The 14,687-nt window shown below is 45.9% G+C and overlaps 1 protein-coding gene across 5 annotated transcripts in view; it reads left to right on the plus strand.

The window, feature by feature from the left end:
- Window positions 1–13,854, plus strand: part of LOC146197968 (uncharacterized) — a 100,693-nt gene extending 86,839 nt beyond the window's left edge. For all 5 annotated transcript variants that reach the window (XM_084593251.1, XM_084593252.1, XM_084593250.1 and 2 more), the window contains 3 exons: window positions 1,955–2,123; window positions 9,179–9,326; window positions 10,984–13,854. In XM_084593251.1, the coding sequence (XP_084449377.1) occupies window positions 1,955–2,123; window positions 9,179–9,326; window positions 10,984–11,138 (472 nt within the window). In that variant the 3' untranslated portion in view covers window positions 11,139–13,854. The remainder of the gene's footprint in view (window positions 1–1,954; window positions 2,124–9,178; window positions 9,327–10,983) is intronic.
- Window positions 13,855–14,687: the final 833 nt, after the last annotated feature.

Genomic DNA, 14,687 nt, shown 5'->3' on the forward strand with positions numbered 1-14,687 from the left:
GAGTCTCGGACGTTAAAAAGCAAAGCGGCAGGTTTTTTTTTTTTTTTTTTTTTTTTTTTGCGGGAGTCGTTTATCCTTCCATGTATGAATCAACGAAAGCACGCGGTCAGCTGCTGCGATCATGACGCCTGCCCCAAGCGCGGCGTGATAAATCGAACTAGGCTTGTACGTGCAATCATGCCATCACGGGCACTCTGCCAAGTTCGCTCCCCGCCACCGCAGGAGTTATCAAAAGATAAACGCGCCGGATGTTATCGCTGCGCAGCATCTTGGCACGCTGCGAAAAAATGAGCTGTGGATGAGATGACCGAAACGGAGTGACGTGCGCCATCGACATGCAAGCGAAAACGCTTGCGATTTTTGCCGTGGCAACACAGAAACCTTGTTTAGAGCTGCCGCGGTGGCTCGAGCAGCGAGAGGGACGCAGTTCCAACAAGTTTGAAATTTTTCGCTCTGTCGCTGCCGCTCGTCGCTGAGATCGCTCAATCGCTTGCATGTGAGCGAGCTGGCCTTAACGCTTTTTTATTTTTCAAATTCTCCGTGCAAAACTGCAGGGTGGGTTCATTATGCGAGTGGGTTGATTACGCGACAAATACGGTATCGTTTTTTCGCATCGTAAGTGCCATCACAAGCCGATTTTTGTATATTAAGTTATCGATATATCGAACTATTTCGCGATCCCCTTTGAGTTCGGTATATCCGGGTTCGACTGTATTGCGAAAAAAAAAAAAAAAAAAAAATCTGTGCAGGAGCACATCCAACACACTACGAAACGAGCTAAGCACGGGAGCAATTAGCATTTCAGTCCAGAAAGCACACGTGCATATCTAACATAATTATTGCAGTATTGACACTTAATAAGCACAGTTTTGGGTGCTGTCACTATTTTTCACAAGCCTCAAAGCAGATGCTATGCAGTGATCGCCAGAAGGATAAAGCAAAGTTGGCACTTACCGGATGGTGAAATGCTGTATTTCTGCAGCACCTGAAGACTGATAAAAGTAGAAGCATGACCTTTCACACTGCAAAACAGTCCATGAAACAGCGAGAAAGCGACAGCGCGTGGCTATCCAGACCGCTTTGCAACACGGCGCACCCGGCACTCGCCTGGCGAGGGTGACCCTACGTCGCTGTCGCCTCTCTCGGCAGCCAGCGGTGTAACCTCTCAGCGGAGGAGGAGCGGCGACGATGGCCGCGGAGCGCGGAGTTGCCAGGCGCAGAGGGTATAAAGGAGGCTATGATCTGAATCGCACCACATTCTCTAGCTATGACCTCTCTTAATGCTTACCTTCATTCGCACATCACTCTTTTCGTATAAGAGGAAGCGGAAACGCTCGATATGGCTTGTGCCGTTTGTTTTTCCGCGGGACACCGCGGTGACAATACAGGCGCTTGGTTAGTTTCCTGTGCATGTGCACTGAACGTTCTGCACTAGGCTGCATTTCGCGGTGACAGAAGCGGTCCTGCCGATTCGAAACGGTGCGATCTTGTGGACTGTTACAATAGTCAGCCTGTCCTTGAAGCTTGTTTTCCATTCAAAACTTGGATTAGGTAATGCTGAAACATCAGGTAACCAATACGCATTAGCATCATAGTCTCAAGCTCTTGCCACACGATTCTTTACATGCTGCTGATTTTTATTACGAGTTTTTCAAATATGATTTTTAATCCAAACTTTGCAGGATTAAGTCACTCATTCTACAGAACTGTGTATATACAGTAGACACAATTTTCAGATGTGCTGCATCTTGTGGCACAATTCCTCTGACTGATTCGCATTGGACATTGCATACAGTCACATAGTCATGACATCTGCTTGCCAGGTCAGACCTAACTTTTCTATTGAACATAATCGTTTGCATTTGTGCAAGTGCTGCCACAAGGTATGTTTTACAGCCCCTGTGCTCTAGCTGCGCAGTGTGTGTAAAAGAGTCTGGGCACCTGTTGTTTGCAGGCGCGAAGGTGCTTCTCAGGAGGCAGAGGCCCCCGCCAGGGTGCATAGCCCAGCACCAGCTGAAGAGGCAGCTGTTGCTGCTCTTGCTGCAAATTCAACTGTGGCTGCTGCTGCTGGTCCAGCTGCTACGATGGCATCTACAGCAACACCACAGCCTGCCACAAATTCTGTGAGTTCCCTTGGCATTCATTAGAGGTTGCGCTTGACATACGCTGTCGCATACTCATTCTATTAATTTGGCCTACTTTAATCTGGAGTGTTCAAACTGGGGGCGTGGTCTTTGCTGACCCCCATGTAAATGTATATAGCTTTGGTGCTCATAAATTAGGACGTGGGCAGACTCGCACCCAATAATTCAGGTGGGGGTATTCCGATCGAGTTCTGACCTCCAAAACCAATGGTCGCCTAAAGAGAGATCCCTGAACCTGAATTGCAGGAAACTGATGCACACGCACCTCAGACATGCACGCTATGTCAGGCGCGAGGACGATGCGAAGTCCCCTATTGCCGAAATACAGCCCAGCAGCATAGTTTCGGTCTCTTTTTTTCTTGGTACGCGTCATCCTACTGCTGCCATTGGATGTGCACATATCAGTGATGCCATTTTTGACACCGAGTTCTGCTTCACTGGCCTTTTGGTGTGGCATCATGCCATTATAGCATGTGTGCACATTTCTCTCACTTGCATGCACATGCTTCCTCTGCTCGTTGAGTGCGCTGAACCATTTCCTTTTTGGTGAAGCATCCTCCAAGTGCGACTTGAGTGTCTGGTCAGAAGCACTCGCTTGCTTACTCTGCGTCTCATTTTGATCTGCCCAAGTGTCATTTTTCTTGGAAGGGGACTTCGTCCTTGCCTAGCTTCGCTGCCAGGAAGGTGCGTGCATGTGGGTGCACTGGCATGTGGGTGCACTGGCTAGAACCGCCTGATGTTCTTAGTGGCGCAAAGCTGAGGTAAGAGGCATATTGAAATTCAGTGCGTGAGCGCAGAAATTGGTGGCACTGGTTTTTAGAGCAGTTAAGGGGGGAGGCTACCCTTGAACACCGTTTTTTTTTTTTTTCTCTTGAGATATTTGAATGAAATTTTCAGGGTATGCTCATAGTACACGCATTTTAAGAATTACCAAGTTTCATGAAGCTGGGCTCATCGGTTCTTAAGGTAGAGGAGTATATCAAGATAGTTTACATGGGTCCCTAGGGGCAGGCCTGGAGAATTTGCAAAATGTGCTAGCAGTGTGAAATTTGTTATGGTCGTTCCTGGATAGTTTCCCCAGGACAAGACAATTCCCTTTTTCAAAATTTCCTCTGAAAAATTTTAGTACAGCCCCAAATTTAGTGTTAAAATTTACACTTAACGATATTTTAATTGACTGCCCCTAATTACACATGAAATATTTTGAAAAAAATAAACCTCATGAAAATCCAATAAGCGGTTCTTAACTCTTTCGGGACCGCGCCATAGGCCATCGTGTAAAAATGCACGATCAAATCGCGCGCGCTCTCAAGCTCAAATATCCGCTCATTGGAACACGTGTCGCCATCTAGTGAGTAGTCTAGTATCTAAACTTTCGGTTTTGGTGTAGTTTGCCTTTTTCACGGCAGGCGGCGACGCGGGAGAGATTTTAATCTTTGGCGCGGCGGCGGCGCAGATTGAGAACCATGGCGTCAACCTCGCGTCAGGCCGCGCAAGTGGTGCAAGAAAGCACACACAAAAAAAATGTTGTACATAAGCCTCCCACTTTTTTTTTTGTCTTGAAGTTAGAAAAGAGGCATTGTATCACATTTTGTATATTCTGAAATATTTTTATCACTCTTTTTTATTTCCGTATTCAAGAATTTCCTTCTTTTTTATATTTTTTTAAGAAGAAAAGTTATATTTTGAGATTTTTTTGTGATATCATGTATATTTTTAAGGCATCTCAATTTTTTTCTCGTGAAAGTGCGTTCATTTAGCTGCATAACAATATATGTTACAACAAGCTAGAAGAAAATGTCATTGAATAAAAAAATATTTTCCAAGTTGTATCACAATTGCCTTCTTTTCGGGCGGTCCCGAAAGAGTTAAAATATGACTTTCCCTAGCAGCCACACCGTGCAAAAAATTGATTCTGAGAAAACTGCTCTCTAAGGTTGAGAGAAGAACGTTTTTGTTTCTCAAGTTATCATGATGAAATTTTCAGGACAGGCTCATCACATTAACAAATGAAAACCCACCAAGTTTCATAGAATTGTGCTTGCTAGTTCTCAAGTTACAGAAGCCTATCAAATTGGTTCGAATAGGTCCTTTATATCAGGCCTGGAGAAATTGTGGAAGGCACTGGCATTGTGCAATTTGTCATGCTGATTCCTAGATAGGTTCCTCAGGGCAAGACAAAGCACTTTTTCTAAATTTTCTTGCTGTAAAATATCATAACACTGGATTTTTTGTTATCAGTTAGACCTATGTTGATTAATCAAATTAATTGTGACAAATCCCAGACGTATTTTGAATACATGGGCTTGCCTTGCCCTCAAAATTTTATTCAGGTACAGTCGCACCCACTTATAACGGCCCCGCTTAAGGCGAGCACTCGCTTATCACAAACAAGTCCAGTGCGACTGTCAAAATACAGTCGAACCCGGTTATATCGAACCCGGATATATCGAATTTTGATTATATCAAACTCTCGAAATATCCCCCTGAAAATCCCATGTAAAAGTATAGGAAAGCCGCGTCATATATCGAACTCAATTTCACCGGTCGTTCGATATATCGAACTCTGCACCACGCACTGGAAAGTGTACCTTCCCCAAAGACGATCGCATCACCCTTGGCCGTTTGCCGCGTGACGTTTTCAAGCCACACGCGGAAGGAATGAGAGGGGACAGTTCGGCGACGGCTGGTCTGGGCAGCGCTGCGCCCATTTCCCAAAGGTGCGCGCATCTGCAGTTGTCGTTTCCCGCGCGCCAACACATGACGTTTGCAAGCCATGTGCGTGGGTGTGCCCATTCTTTTGTTGAGCTATCTCTCACCTTCAGCACGCGCTACGTATGCGCCAAGCCAGCTCAGCCCGTTTTCAGACAGACGTCGGACACGGCGGTGCGGCGGCGGACGTGGCTATGGCGCCTGCGGATGTTAAGAAGCGGCAGCTCTCTCTCTCTCTCGCTTTTTTTTTTTTTTTGCACGAGTCATTCTTTCTTATCGTCGTGCTGTACGCTCGGCGTAGCGTAAGATCTGGCGGCTGCGGACGTTAAGAAGTGGCAGGTTTTTTTTTTTTTTTTTTTTTTTTTTTTTTTTTTTCGCGGGGATGTTGATTGTATTTATTTTTTATCGTTTATCCTTGCAAGTATGAATCAGCGAAAGCACACGGTCAGCTGCTGCGATCATGACGCCCGCCCCAAGCGCGGCGTGATAAATCGAACCAGGCTTGTTCAATCAAGCCATCACGGGCACTCTGCCAAGTTCGCTCCCCGCCACAGCAGGAGCGATCAAAAGATAAACGCGCCCTGACATTATCGCTGCGCAGCATCTTGGCACGCTGCCAATGAGCTGTGGATGAGACCACCGAAACGGACTGACGCGCGCCATCCACATGCAAGCGAAAATGCTCGCGATTTCTGCCGCCGTGGCGACACAGAAACTTTGTTTTGAACTGCCGCGGTGGCTCGAGCGGCGAGAGGGACGCAGTTCCAACAAGTTTTAAAATTTTCGCTCTGTCGCTGCCGCTCGTCCCTGAGATTGCTCAGTCGCTTGCATGTGAGCGAGCTGGCCTTAACGCATTTTTTATTTTATTTTTTCAAATTCTCGGGTGCAAAAGTGGAGGGTGGGTTCATTATGTGAGTGGGTTGATTACGCGACAAATACGGTATCATTTTTTTCGCATCGTAAGTGCCGTCACAAGCCTATTTCTGTATATCGAATTATCGATATATCGAACTATTTCGCGATCCCCTTCGAGTTCGGTATATCCGGGTTCAACTGTATACATTAGGGCTATGACGCTCAGTCTCGGCTAGAACGAACATCTGTGCGACTAGCCGATCGGCTACAGCGAACGCTTTGGTGCCGCGGACCACTTACCACATGTTGAGATCCGTCGATCCTGTGCTCTGCAAGCCACGACAATCGGCATTCCCGATTCCCCCGCGGCATTTCGCCCGAGGCATGATGGGCGGCATAGACGCAGCAAGCAGCTTCCCAGTTTTTCTCTCGGAGCATCTCGCCGGAGGAACGAGGAGCGGCCCAAACGCGGCAAGCGACTTCCCGGGTTATCTTCGCGGCATAAGTGCCAAAACGAAATAAAAAAAAAAAGCTAGCCAAGCTTGCACTGAATGCGTGTCGCATCTCGAGGCATCGTGAGCGACCACGCAACGTTTAAAGGCTGAAACGCATGTACGTGAAAACTTATGCGAACGCAGCGACGGCAAGCGTCTTCACGCGAACAGAAATGCATGTGTCGCTTGCTCGTCGCTCGGATGTGCCGAAATAGAAAATTTCGCTAGTTCGCCCGGAAGTAAGCGGACGTCACTGCCGCTCACTTCACACGCTTTCTTTATTTTGCTGCGTTGCATTGTGATTACTACCGCATAAATATTTCGCTTTGTATGAACAGTGGTGAATAAACAAAAAAAAAAAGGTTGGGGGGGTCACGTGACTTCTCGTACTGTGCGAGTTAACGCAAATTCAATACAGTTTATTATAAATTTATTTTACTTTGCCATGTTGTCGCAAAACAACTTTAATTCTTGCAATCATTATGACTGTTGTTGCATTTGGCAGGAGTTTTGCGGTGTACCAAGCCACTATGCCAGCCACACAACCTACACAGAGCGTTGTCGCCGTTTCTCTCGGTTCGTGTTGTCGCATGCATGCGTCTTCCCCAGTAGGCGACGGAGCAAACCATGATCGCTTTCGCCGCGCCGCCTTGTCGCGTCGCTCACTTTTTCGCTCACATGTGATTCCCGCTTAACACGTTGCACGAAACCGTTCAGAGGGCAGGACGAGAGGGAGAGATCGTAAATCCGGCGATCGCAAAAATGGCGAAAGTCGAACAGAATGCATGAAGTACAAAGGACAGCCAACAACGACAGCACAGCAAAGAGCCGAAGCAGACGACACAGGCAGGTAGCTGGCGCGTCAGCAGCCGCAGCAGCCAGTAGTAGTCGCCCGATCCCCCGCATTCTCGTGGAGCGCGCACTTTGCCCGGTCGCAGCCTTGAATGCGAGCGCGGACGCTTCCGGAGGCTCCCAATCGGAAGCAAGCTACGCGAGGGTGGCAGAAGAAAGCGCAGTAATTCACAAACAAAACAAGACCAAGCTGACGGCGCTCAGTTCAGCGAGAGAGAGAGAGGCATGGCGCGCGCGCAAAGTTTGGGAATTTTCGGCGCTTGCTCGCTGCTCTGCGGCTTGTTATATAATTAATTTCGAGTATTTCTACGGGGAGTTGGGCATTGATTATTACAGAAATGGTAGTTTATAAGACATACTACCGCAATATATAATTTTCCAAAAATCGACTGTTTTGCGATTTTTTGGTTTTCAAAGGTCGCGTCCCCCCTTAAAGGGTGACACGAGTTTTTAACCCCGAAAAGTTGTTTTTATGAAATATTTTTGAAAGCTTTCTTTCATGTCCGCTATCTGCCACAAGCAATCTTTTTTGGGGGGACTTTGAAGCGCTCTTTGAGTGAGCAATGAAAAAGAAAATAAGGGAAAGGCTTTGATTGCAATTATATGCCTGGAGGCTTCTGATTAGATCCATTGAAATCTAAGCTTTAATTTACACTATTATATAAACTCTGATTAGATGGCATCCTCGAGGTGCTGCAGATGAAGTTATGGGATGTTAGGAAGATAGAGACCGGAAAGTGTGGCGTTGTATGGTCCATAGGGGCACGAAGAGTCGGACACGACTGAACTGAACTGATAAACTCTGAGCGTGTTTTGAAGCTTACTTCATTGTTTTCTCAAAATGGCCTTTTTAACTGTTGCACATACTGTTGCCCACGATATCTCCTGATATTGCTCTCATATATCAACAATTATTGTTATATTTAGAGCTGATAAATTGTTCTTTGCAATAAGATTTCCTCTTGCAAATTTAAATGATTAGAATTGGTCATTGAAATATTTCAAACTTTAATAGGTGTATTTGACATGTGTATAGCTTCAATGCCAGGAAAGCAAAAATTGAAGGAATGGTATAGCTGCATTTGCTGGCTCTTGTAGAATGCATAGACATCAAATTTTAACAATATAAGTAAGTTATTAAAAACTTGGGCTCAGTAATTATTCATAAACAAATGAATATTTAAAAAAAAATTGGCAGTAGTTTAGCTCTGGTTAGCTCTGGTTAAGCCTGGCAACCAATATTGCAATATTGCGCTTAAGGTTCAGCACGTAGTGTAGCTTCGCCGATGCTTCTCCTTGTAAGACTGCATAGCATCTGATTTACCTCGACGCGAACTCCTATTTCTCTCTTTCCACTTTCACTCCTGTTAGCGATCGTCTTATTTTATTAGTGCTCAATTTCTTACCCTGGGCGGCGACCGTCCGACCCTTGGACCCTGAGTGGTGCGTCCCGACCGCGCACATGCCTGGATTTCGACGCCCGCATGCAACATCGGACATTGCTTGCATCACATGCGGTGAGACAGTGCGATCTGGGGAACGCCAGAAGTGCGAGAGGATGAGAGAGAGCGGTGCGTCAGCTTTCGTTTTAATGCTAACACTCCCCCCTTCCCTTACGGCGCGGTTCGGATGTCTGTAGCTGCGGCTCAAAGTCGAGCATGGCATCCGCCGGGTATACGCGACGGCTCAAAGGCGGAATACGCGACGGCTCAAAACCTGGCACAGTATTGCTTACGCAATAAAAATTGGTAAAAATAGCTTGCATATTTGTGTTCAACTCACAAAAATACATTCGGAATGCTGTTTTCATCTATGTACAATAAAATTGGGTATCTCCCCTGAAGTTAGAATTACGAATAGCACATTTTCACGCACTAGATTTTCATACGTCGAACTTTTCGAGCAAAATGGTGATTGATGCACAGCTGTCTATTAGTGGCTTATTGTGTGGCACAAAACTTTGCTGTTTAGCGATAGTGCTGCTACAAAATGATCTGAAACTTGTTTTAGCTGTCTCACTCCTGTTTTGCCCCAAATTCTACCTTGGCAACCTTGAACCGATATGCACACAGTTGGGCCGTGCTGTTAGGCAGAGTGCTGATGCACGGCTCTCCTTGGCAGGTACCGCAGAAGGCGGGGCTTGTTTCAGAAGAAGGTGGCCGCAAGCTCACATACTCGGAGGTAGCAGCCATGGCCAAGAGCCGGGCAGCTGTGCAGGCCACACCTGAGCAGCCCAAGGAGGTCGCAAAGCCGGGCGTCCGAAACTCAGGTAGGCATACTGTGTCTGTGTGTGCTGGCAGATGGGCTCTGTTTCACGCAGAAGCAGGGGCAGCTTCGTATAAAACTTTTGAAGGTATGTGTGGCACTGAAGTTGACCAGCCAGCACACCACTTGGTGGAAGTTCTTGCTTTGTAATTGGCACACTTGCAGATGTGCTTATTCTTTTGCATCGTGTTTCACTACACAATCAAGCCTCATTTCAGAGTACAGGTAAAAACCATATGACCTCCATGTAGCGAATTTCTCGATGTTAAGTTTTCCAGTTCCTCATTGAAGCACGCTTATTTGAGAACTCCATGTAAAGAATGTATCACTGCGTTTGACCTTGATATAACGAACCCGCGGTGCCATCTCTTGGCTAGTGCTGAATTACTGAAAGTTTAGCAGAACCTCTCAAGTTTCAGGACAATAAAACTCGAACTGATGTGAGAGGAATGTCTACGATAACAACAAGCAACCGCTGTTGTTGCAATTACTGCACAGTGTTTCTTGGCGCATCTACATGGCAAATGGAGCACTCTCCGCTGCTTTCGCTTTTGGAACGTGGCGCTACAATAGTCCACGCTTGAAAGCAGGAAAAATTTACAGAACAAAGAATAAGAAGAAACGGGTCCGCGAGCAGTATTCGTCTGTTGCTGGCGGGCTGCCGCATGTCGGTAGCATAAACAGTGGGGCACGCCGGCGACACAAGGTAGAGTTGGTTTCTCAGGACAGCGGTGGTGAGCGAGTGGAAACATGCGTGAAGACACAGGTTGCTACTCGCTCGGTGGAAGTGTGAACCCGCAAACGCTAACCCCCAGACTGATTCCTCTCCACTTCCATCTCCACTACCTCGTAGACTTGTGCAAGCTGCAGTCATGCCGTGTCCTTAGCGCGATCGGAACTTATAACTTCAAATAATTTTGATTTACTGTAAACACTTTCAAGGTGGCTTCCCTTATAATCGATTAATCAAATTTTCATTCTGCATTGTCCTTTTGAGTCTTCACACGAAAACTGCGTATAATAAAAACCTGGATGTAAGGAAAAATCGCAGATATTTTACAATTTTGTTATAACCAGGTTTAACTAGCTTTATGTACTATAGGATCTCAGTACAGTTAAACTTGATTAATTTGGTCTTAAGGAACCAAAAATCATAATGCTCAAAATTTTATTGAATAGCCTTAAAGGGTGAGAATATAATTTAATCAAAATGCACATTTTTGGCCAATTTTTGTTAGAAGCAGTTTTTAATTTTGTCATCGCGAGAGTGCCATCAAACCTAAGCATTCAAATCTTTTTAAAGCGTAATATAAATTTCTTCGTTACGTTGAACGTCCTGCACGTCTAGCTACATGATGAAAAATAATAAATCTAAATGCATTTTTGAAATCGGCATTCTAATCAGCACTTGTATGGTGAGTTTCATTTCAGCAAGATATGTTGAAAACTAGAAAGGGTTTTCAAGACGCACATACCTCCTTAACTATACTTGAATTCGCTTAGGAGACTTCTAAATTTTTAGTGTACCTCCAGACTTTTGAGCACAGTCTACATCTCCTGAAAAATTGTCTCTGCACATCAGAGTAGCATTCGCTGTCGAAAGGCCCTGCTGCCAATGAAGTGTTTACGTGTGAAGAGCCATAACATCCCTCTGTGTACAGGTCACAGCCAGCGGGCCGAGCAGGCACCAGCGGGGCAGCCGCAGAGGGTCCATCCCAGCAGGCGGATGGAGCCACGTGCACACTCGCGCGACCGCCGCTCTGTGGCAGCTGGCTCCCACAGGCACCGCAGTCCTCCCAGTGAAGATGCCCACTAGAAAGCTCTTTGCAAGATGTGGCCGCGACAACATTCGTCTTCACCGCGAGGTGCCGAGGACATCTTCTTTTGCCAAAACGGCCGCAGAGGGAGGTGGCCCCAGAGGGGTTGTGTGGTGTGTTTGTGACAACAGTATTTGTTGATTTTGATGACTTCCTTCGTTTGCATCGCATGCACGCCCCTTCTCCTGTCCACCTTCCTGGTTGGCCTGATGCCAGAACATTGCTCCTCATTGTGAGACCTGGTATTTCCGGAAAGGAGACACACCTTGTTCCTGTTGCAAGCATTGCCAGTGATGTGCTGAAGCCATGCGCACCACCGGGCGTTTTTCCTCCCGAGAGAATGGGGAGCGGCCTTGCTTGCCGGCCAATATGCAAGGGTGGCAGGTGACAAACCACCACTTTCCACCCACCTGACAGGCTCTGCGACCGCCTCCACCACCACGAAAACATGTGTTACTACAAGACTTGACGTGCTCGGTGAGAGCCAATCAGCAGAGAACTGCGCTGTTTGGGGCCGGCTGATTCTCATGGGGGGAGGGGGGGGGGGGGGATGCCCAGGGCAGGGCTACTGCAGTGACAGCATGACACTGGCGCTTTCTAAAAGCCTGCCTGCCCTTTGGAAGCACTTTTTTTTTCTTTTATATATATATATATATATGTGTGTGTGTGCGAGTTTTTTTTTTTTTTTCCCTGGGTGTTTGGAGAAGAGACCTGCAATGCTGGCAAGTAGGCCATTGGTATCTCCAGCGCTGTTATCGTAGGAATGTTACTACATTCAAAACAATGGAGTGGATAGCTTTTTCATGATTTTTTTTTCTTTATATATATTGATTGTCTGTGTTATATCTTTAAAAGCCAATTGTTACGAACAACATCCAGAGGCACCTAGATGTTTGAAACTGGTGGTGCACACTCAGCCAGTGGCTGTGCGACACTCTTTGCGGCAGACTGCCCACCAAATGTGCATCTCACATGCTTCCCATTTGTTTTTTCGACAGTTTTCTGTCTCTGTGTGAGCTTGTCCATGAGAGATGATCATCTTTGTCGGCTGTGTTTCCTGATGCAGGATGCCCCTGTTTTGACCCTTGTTTTTTTTTGTAAAACTTTTGGCTCCCAACTTCTCTGTAACATGGTGTTGCTACAGTTGGTGTCGCAGTGCATATTGTCTCTCGCATCAGTACCCCTGGTTTCGGAGCTTCACATGTGTAAGCTTGTGGCTGTTGCCAGTGTCGCAGGAGTCTTGCTTTTGCAGGCATCAGTGCACACAAACCAGCTGTTCAAAGGAGGGGGAAAAAATATGCCTGCTATGTAGGTTTCTCGTTTTGCTACAGCTTTCTGTGGTAAATTGCACAAGTAACAAGCGTCTCGAGACCAGGGTTTGAACATGGCTGATGTTGAAAGAAAGTGTGCAGTGCAATTCTAAGAATGACTGTTCTTTGCTATGTCTGCAGTGTGTTTAGGGAGACATTGTTGGACTGGATGTGAGGTGTGTTCCAATATTCTGGGTCTGCCCTTACCTGTTCTCCTGGTATGATGGGTGGGACTCCCTTTTTTTCTTCCAATTATTCGTTTGCTTGCCTTTGCGCTACAAATGCTTTCTCTCTCTCCGCCCGTAATGTTGCAGAGAGGTCCACAAAACAAGTTTATGCAAATGCACTGCAATTCATTCTAAATTTCGGCGAACTTTGGCATACGAAGTGTAACAGCAGGTGCTGTGTTGCAGCCCACAATTCTTTGAGCAGGTTTTGTTTTCCTTCCCTCTCTCCCATTTTCACAGCAATGTATTTCGTGCCCTTTGAATTTTGGATGGTCTTTCTGTAATGCAGTTTCTTTTCTTTTTTTCCTATCCTAAACTGGGAGAAAGGTGTTTTTGAAGTTTGAAAGGGCCTAGTCAGGACAGAGTTTGGGAAAGGCAGAAGACAGCCATTAGGGCCTTTATCCAGCTTTATATTGTGCCCCCCACCCCCTTCTTTTCTTTTTTTTTTTTTTTTTCCTGTGACACAAAGGCAAGAATACATCTTGTGGCTAATGGCTGTAAAGGCAAGTGTTTGTTTGGTTCGAATGGCCTCCTTTGAAGCCTGAACAGGAGGATGGCAAATCACGAACAGGATGTTGAGAGTTTGTACATAGCGGATTTTTCTTTTCTCCCCCTATCTGACATTAAGTGAAAGAGGGGAGGGTAAGCGTGTAGGGCAGTATGCTCGCTGCTTGAAAGGGGGGCTCACTGCGAGTGTAGCTGCACCAGTGCAGTGTAGGCGTGCTGCAAGGGAGGCCGAGATTTTCAGGCGCTTAACTACTTCTGTTGTCTGCAGAGGGATTGAGGGAGAGAGCTTGGCAGCATGTTATAAGGATATATTTTTGCGAAGACCGCACTGGACGTGCAAGAGACCTCTCTCTCTCTCGGCGCATTTTTTTGTCAGTCCAAGTGCCTTAAGTTTATTTCTCGGAACCTCCCCAAGCCGTCTCCTGCCCCTGTGTTGGTGATTTCATTGCTGCTTCCATGTCAATTCATGCCTGTGCATCATGGAAGCTTTTTGTGCGTGCCTCCCCTTCTGTGGCTCCCAATTTTTGTTACACAGTTTATTGTGCCCAAAACTGTGTTTTTGCAGCAGCATATACTCTGCCTTTCCCTTATTATCCAATATTTTTGGTAACCTGCAAAGTATGATTTGGATTGCTGGGTGTATAAATTAATAAATGCAAGCACTAGGTCTACTTGGGTCTACTGTTTTAAAGAGCCAGTCTTTGAAACTGTAGGGTTCTATGCACTATGCGGTACAACAGTGCAGAAGCTGCCTTTTTTTGTCCAAGTTGCACTGACAGAAGGGCACTGAGGACGAATTTGAGTCTGCCTATTCAAGTCGATTACTACTTTCTGATAACAAGGCTGTTTTACCAGAGAGCAAAGAAAATTGAGCAAGGAAGCAAAAAAAAAAGAAAAGGAAGACTGTTGTCATCACCACTGGGTCTTTCCACAAGTATACTGCAATGAATTCAGGTGAGAGCTTTCATTCAATAGGACAGAAAAAGGAAGGTTGCAAATACAAGTGTCATGGTTACTTTTATATCACTACCACTGGTACACTTTGTTGCATAAGTAGCACGGAAACTCGAAAACTGAAGTAGAAAATAGGATGCAAACACACACACATAACACCATTGTTTTGAATTGGGGTAACAAGCAATTACAATGAACTATATTTTTTTCGCACTGAAAGTGTTCTTTGTCCAAAAGAAAAAAAAACTTAGTAGTTCTCGCAGAAGGCCCAAATGTTTGATTTTGCTAATAGAAACCGAGTGAGGTTATCCTTTGTGCCCTTTCGAAGGTTCGCCTTATAAAATTGTGTATCTAGCATGGTAGCCAAGATTACACATGCCATTTGCATTAGCAATCCACTGCGCATGAAAGCACAAATGTTCCAATAGCATACACTGCTACTTGTACGTTCAAACTCCAGTCAATAAAGTAGAGTTACAACGAAAGGGCATCCCTTTCAGTGTAGGAATGTGTCCACAACCTCTTAGTGCATGCATTGGGGGCAGTTCTT

This window comes from Amblyomma maculatum, chromosome 2 (genome assembly GCF_055883805.1).
Source record: "Amblyomma maculatum isolate TAMU_Amacu chromosome 2, ASM5588380v1, whole genome shotgun sequence".
Taxonomy (NCBI): Eukaryota; Metazoa; Arthropoda; class Arachnida; order Ixodida; family Ixodidae; genus Amblyomma; species Amblyomma maculatum.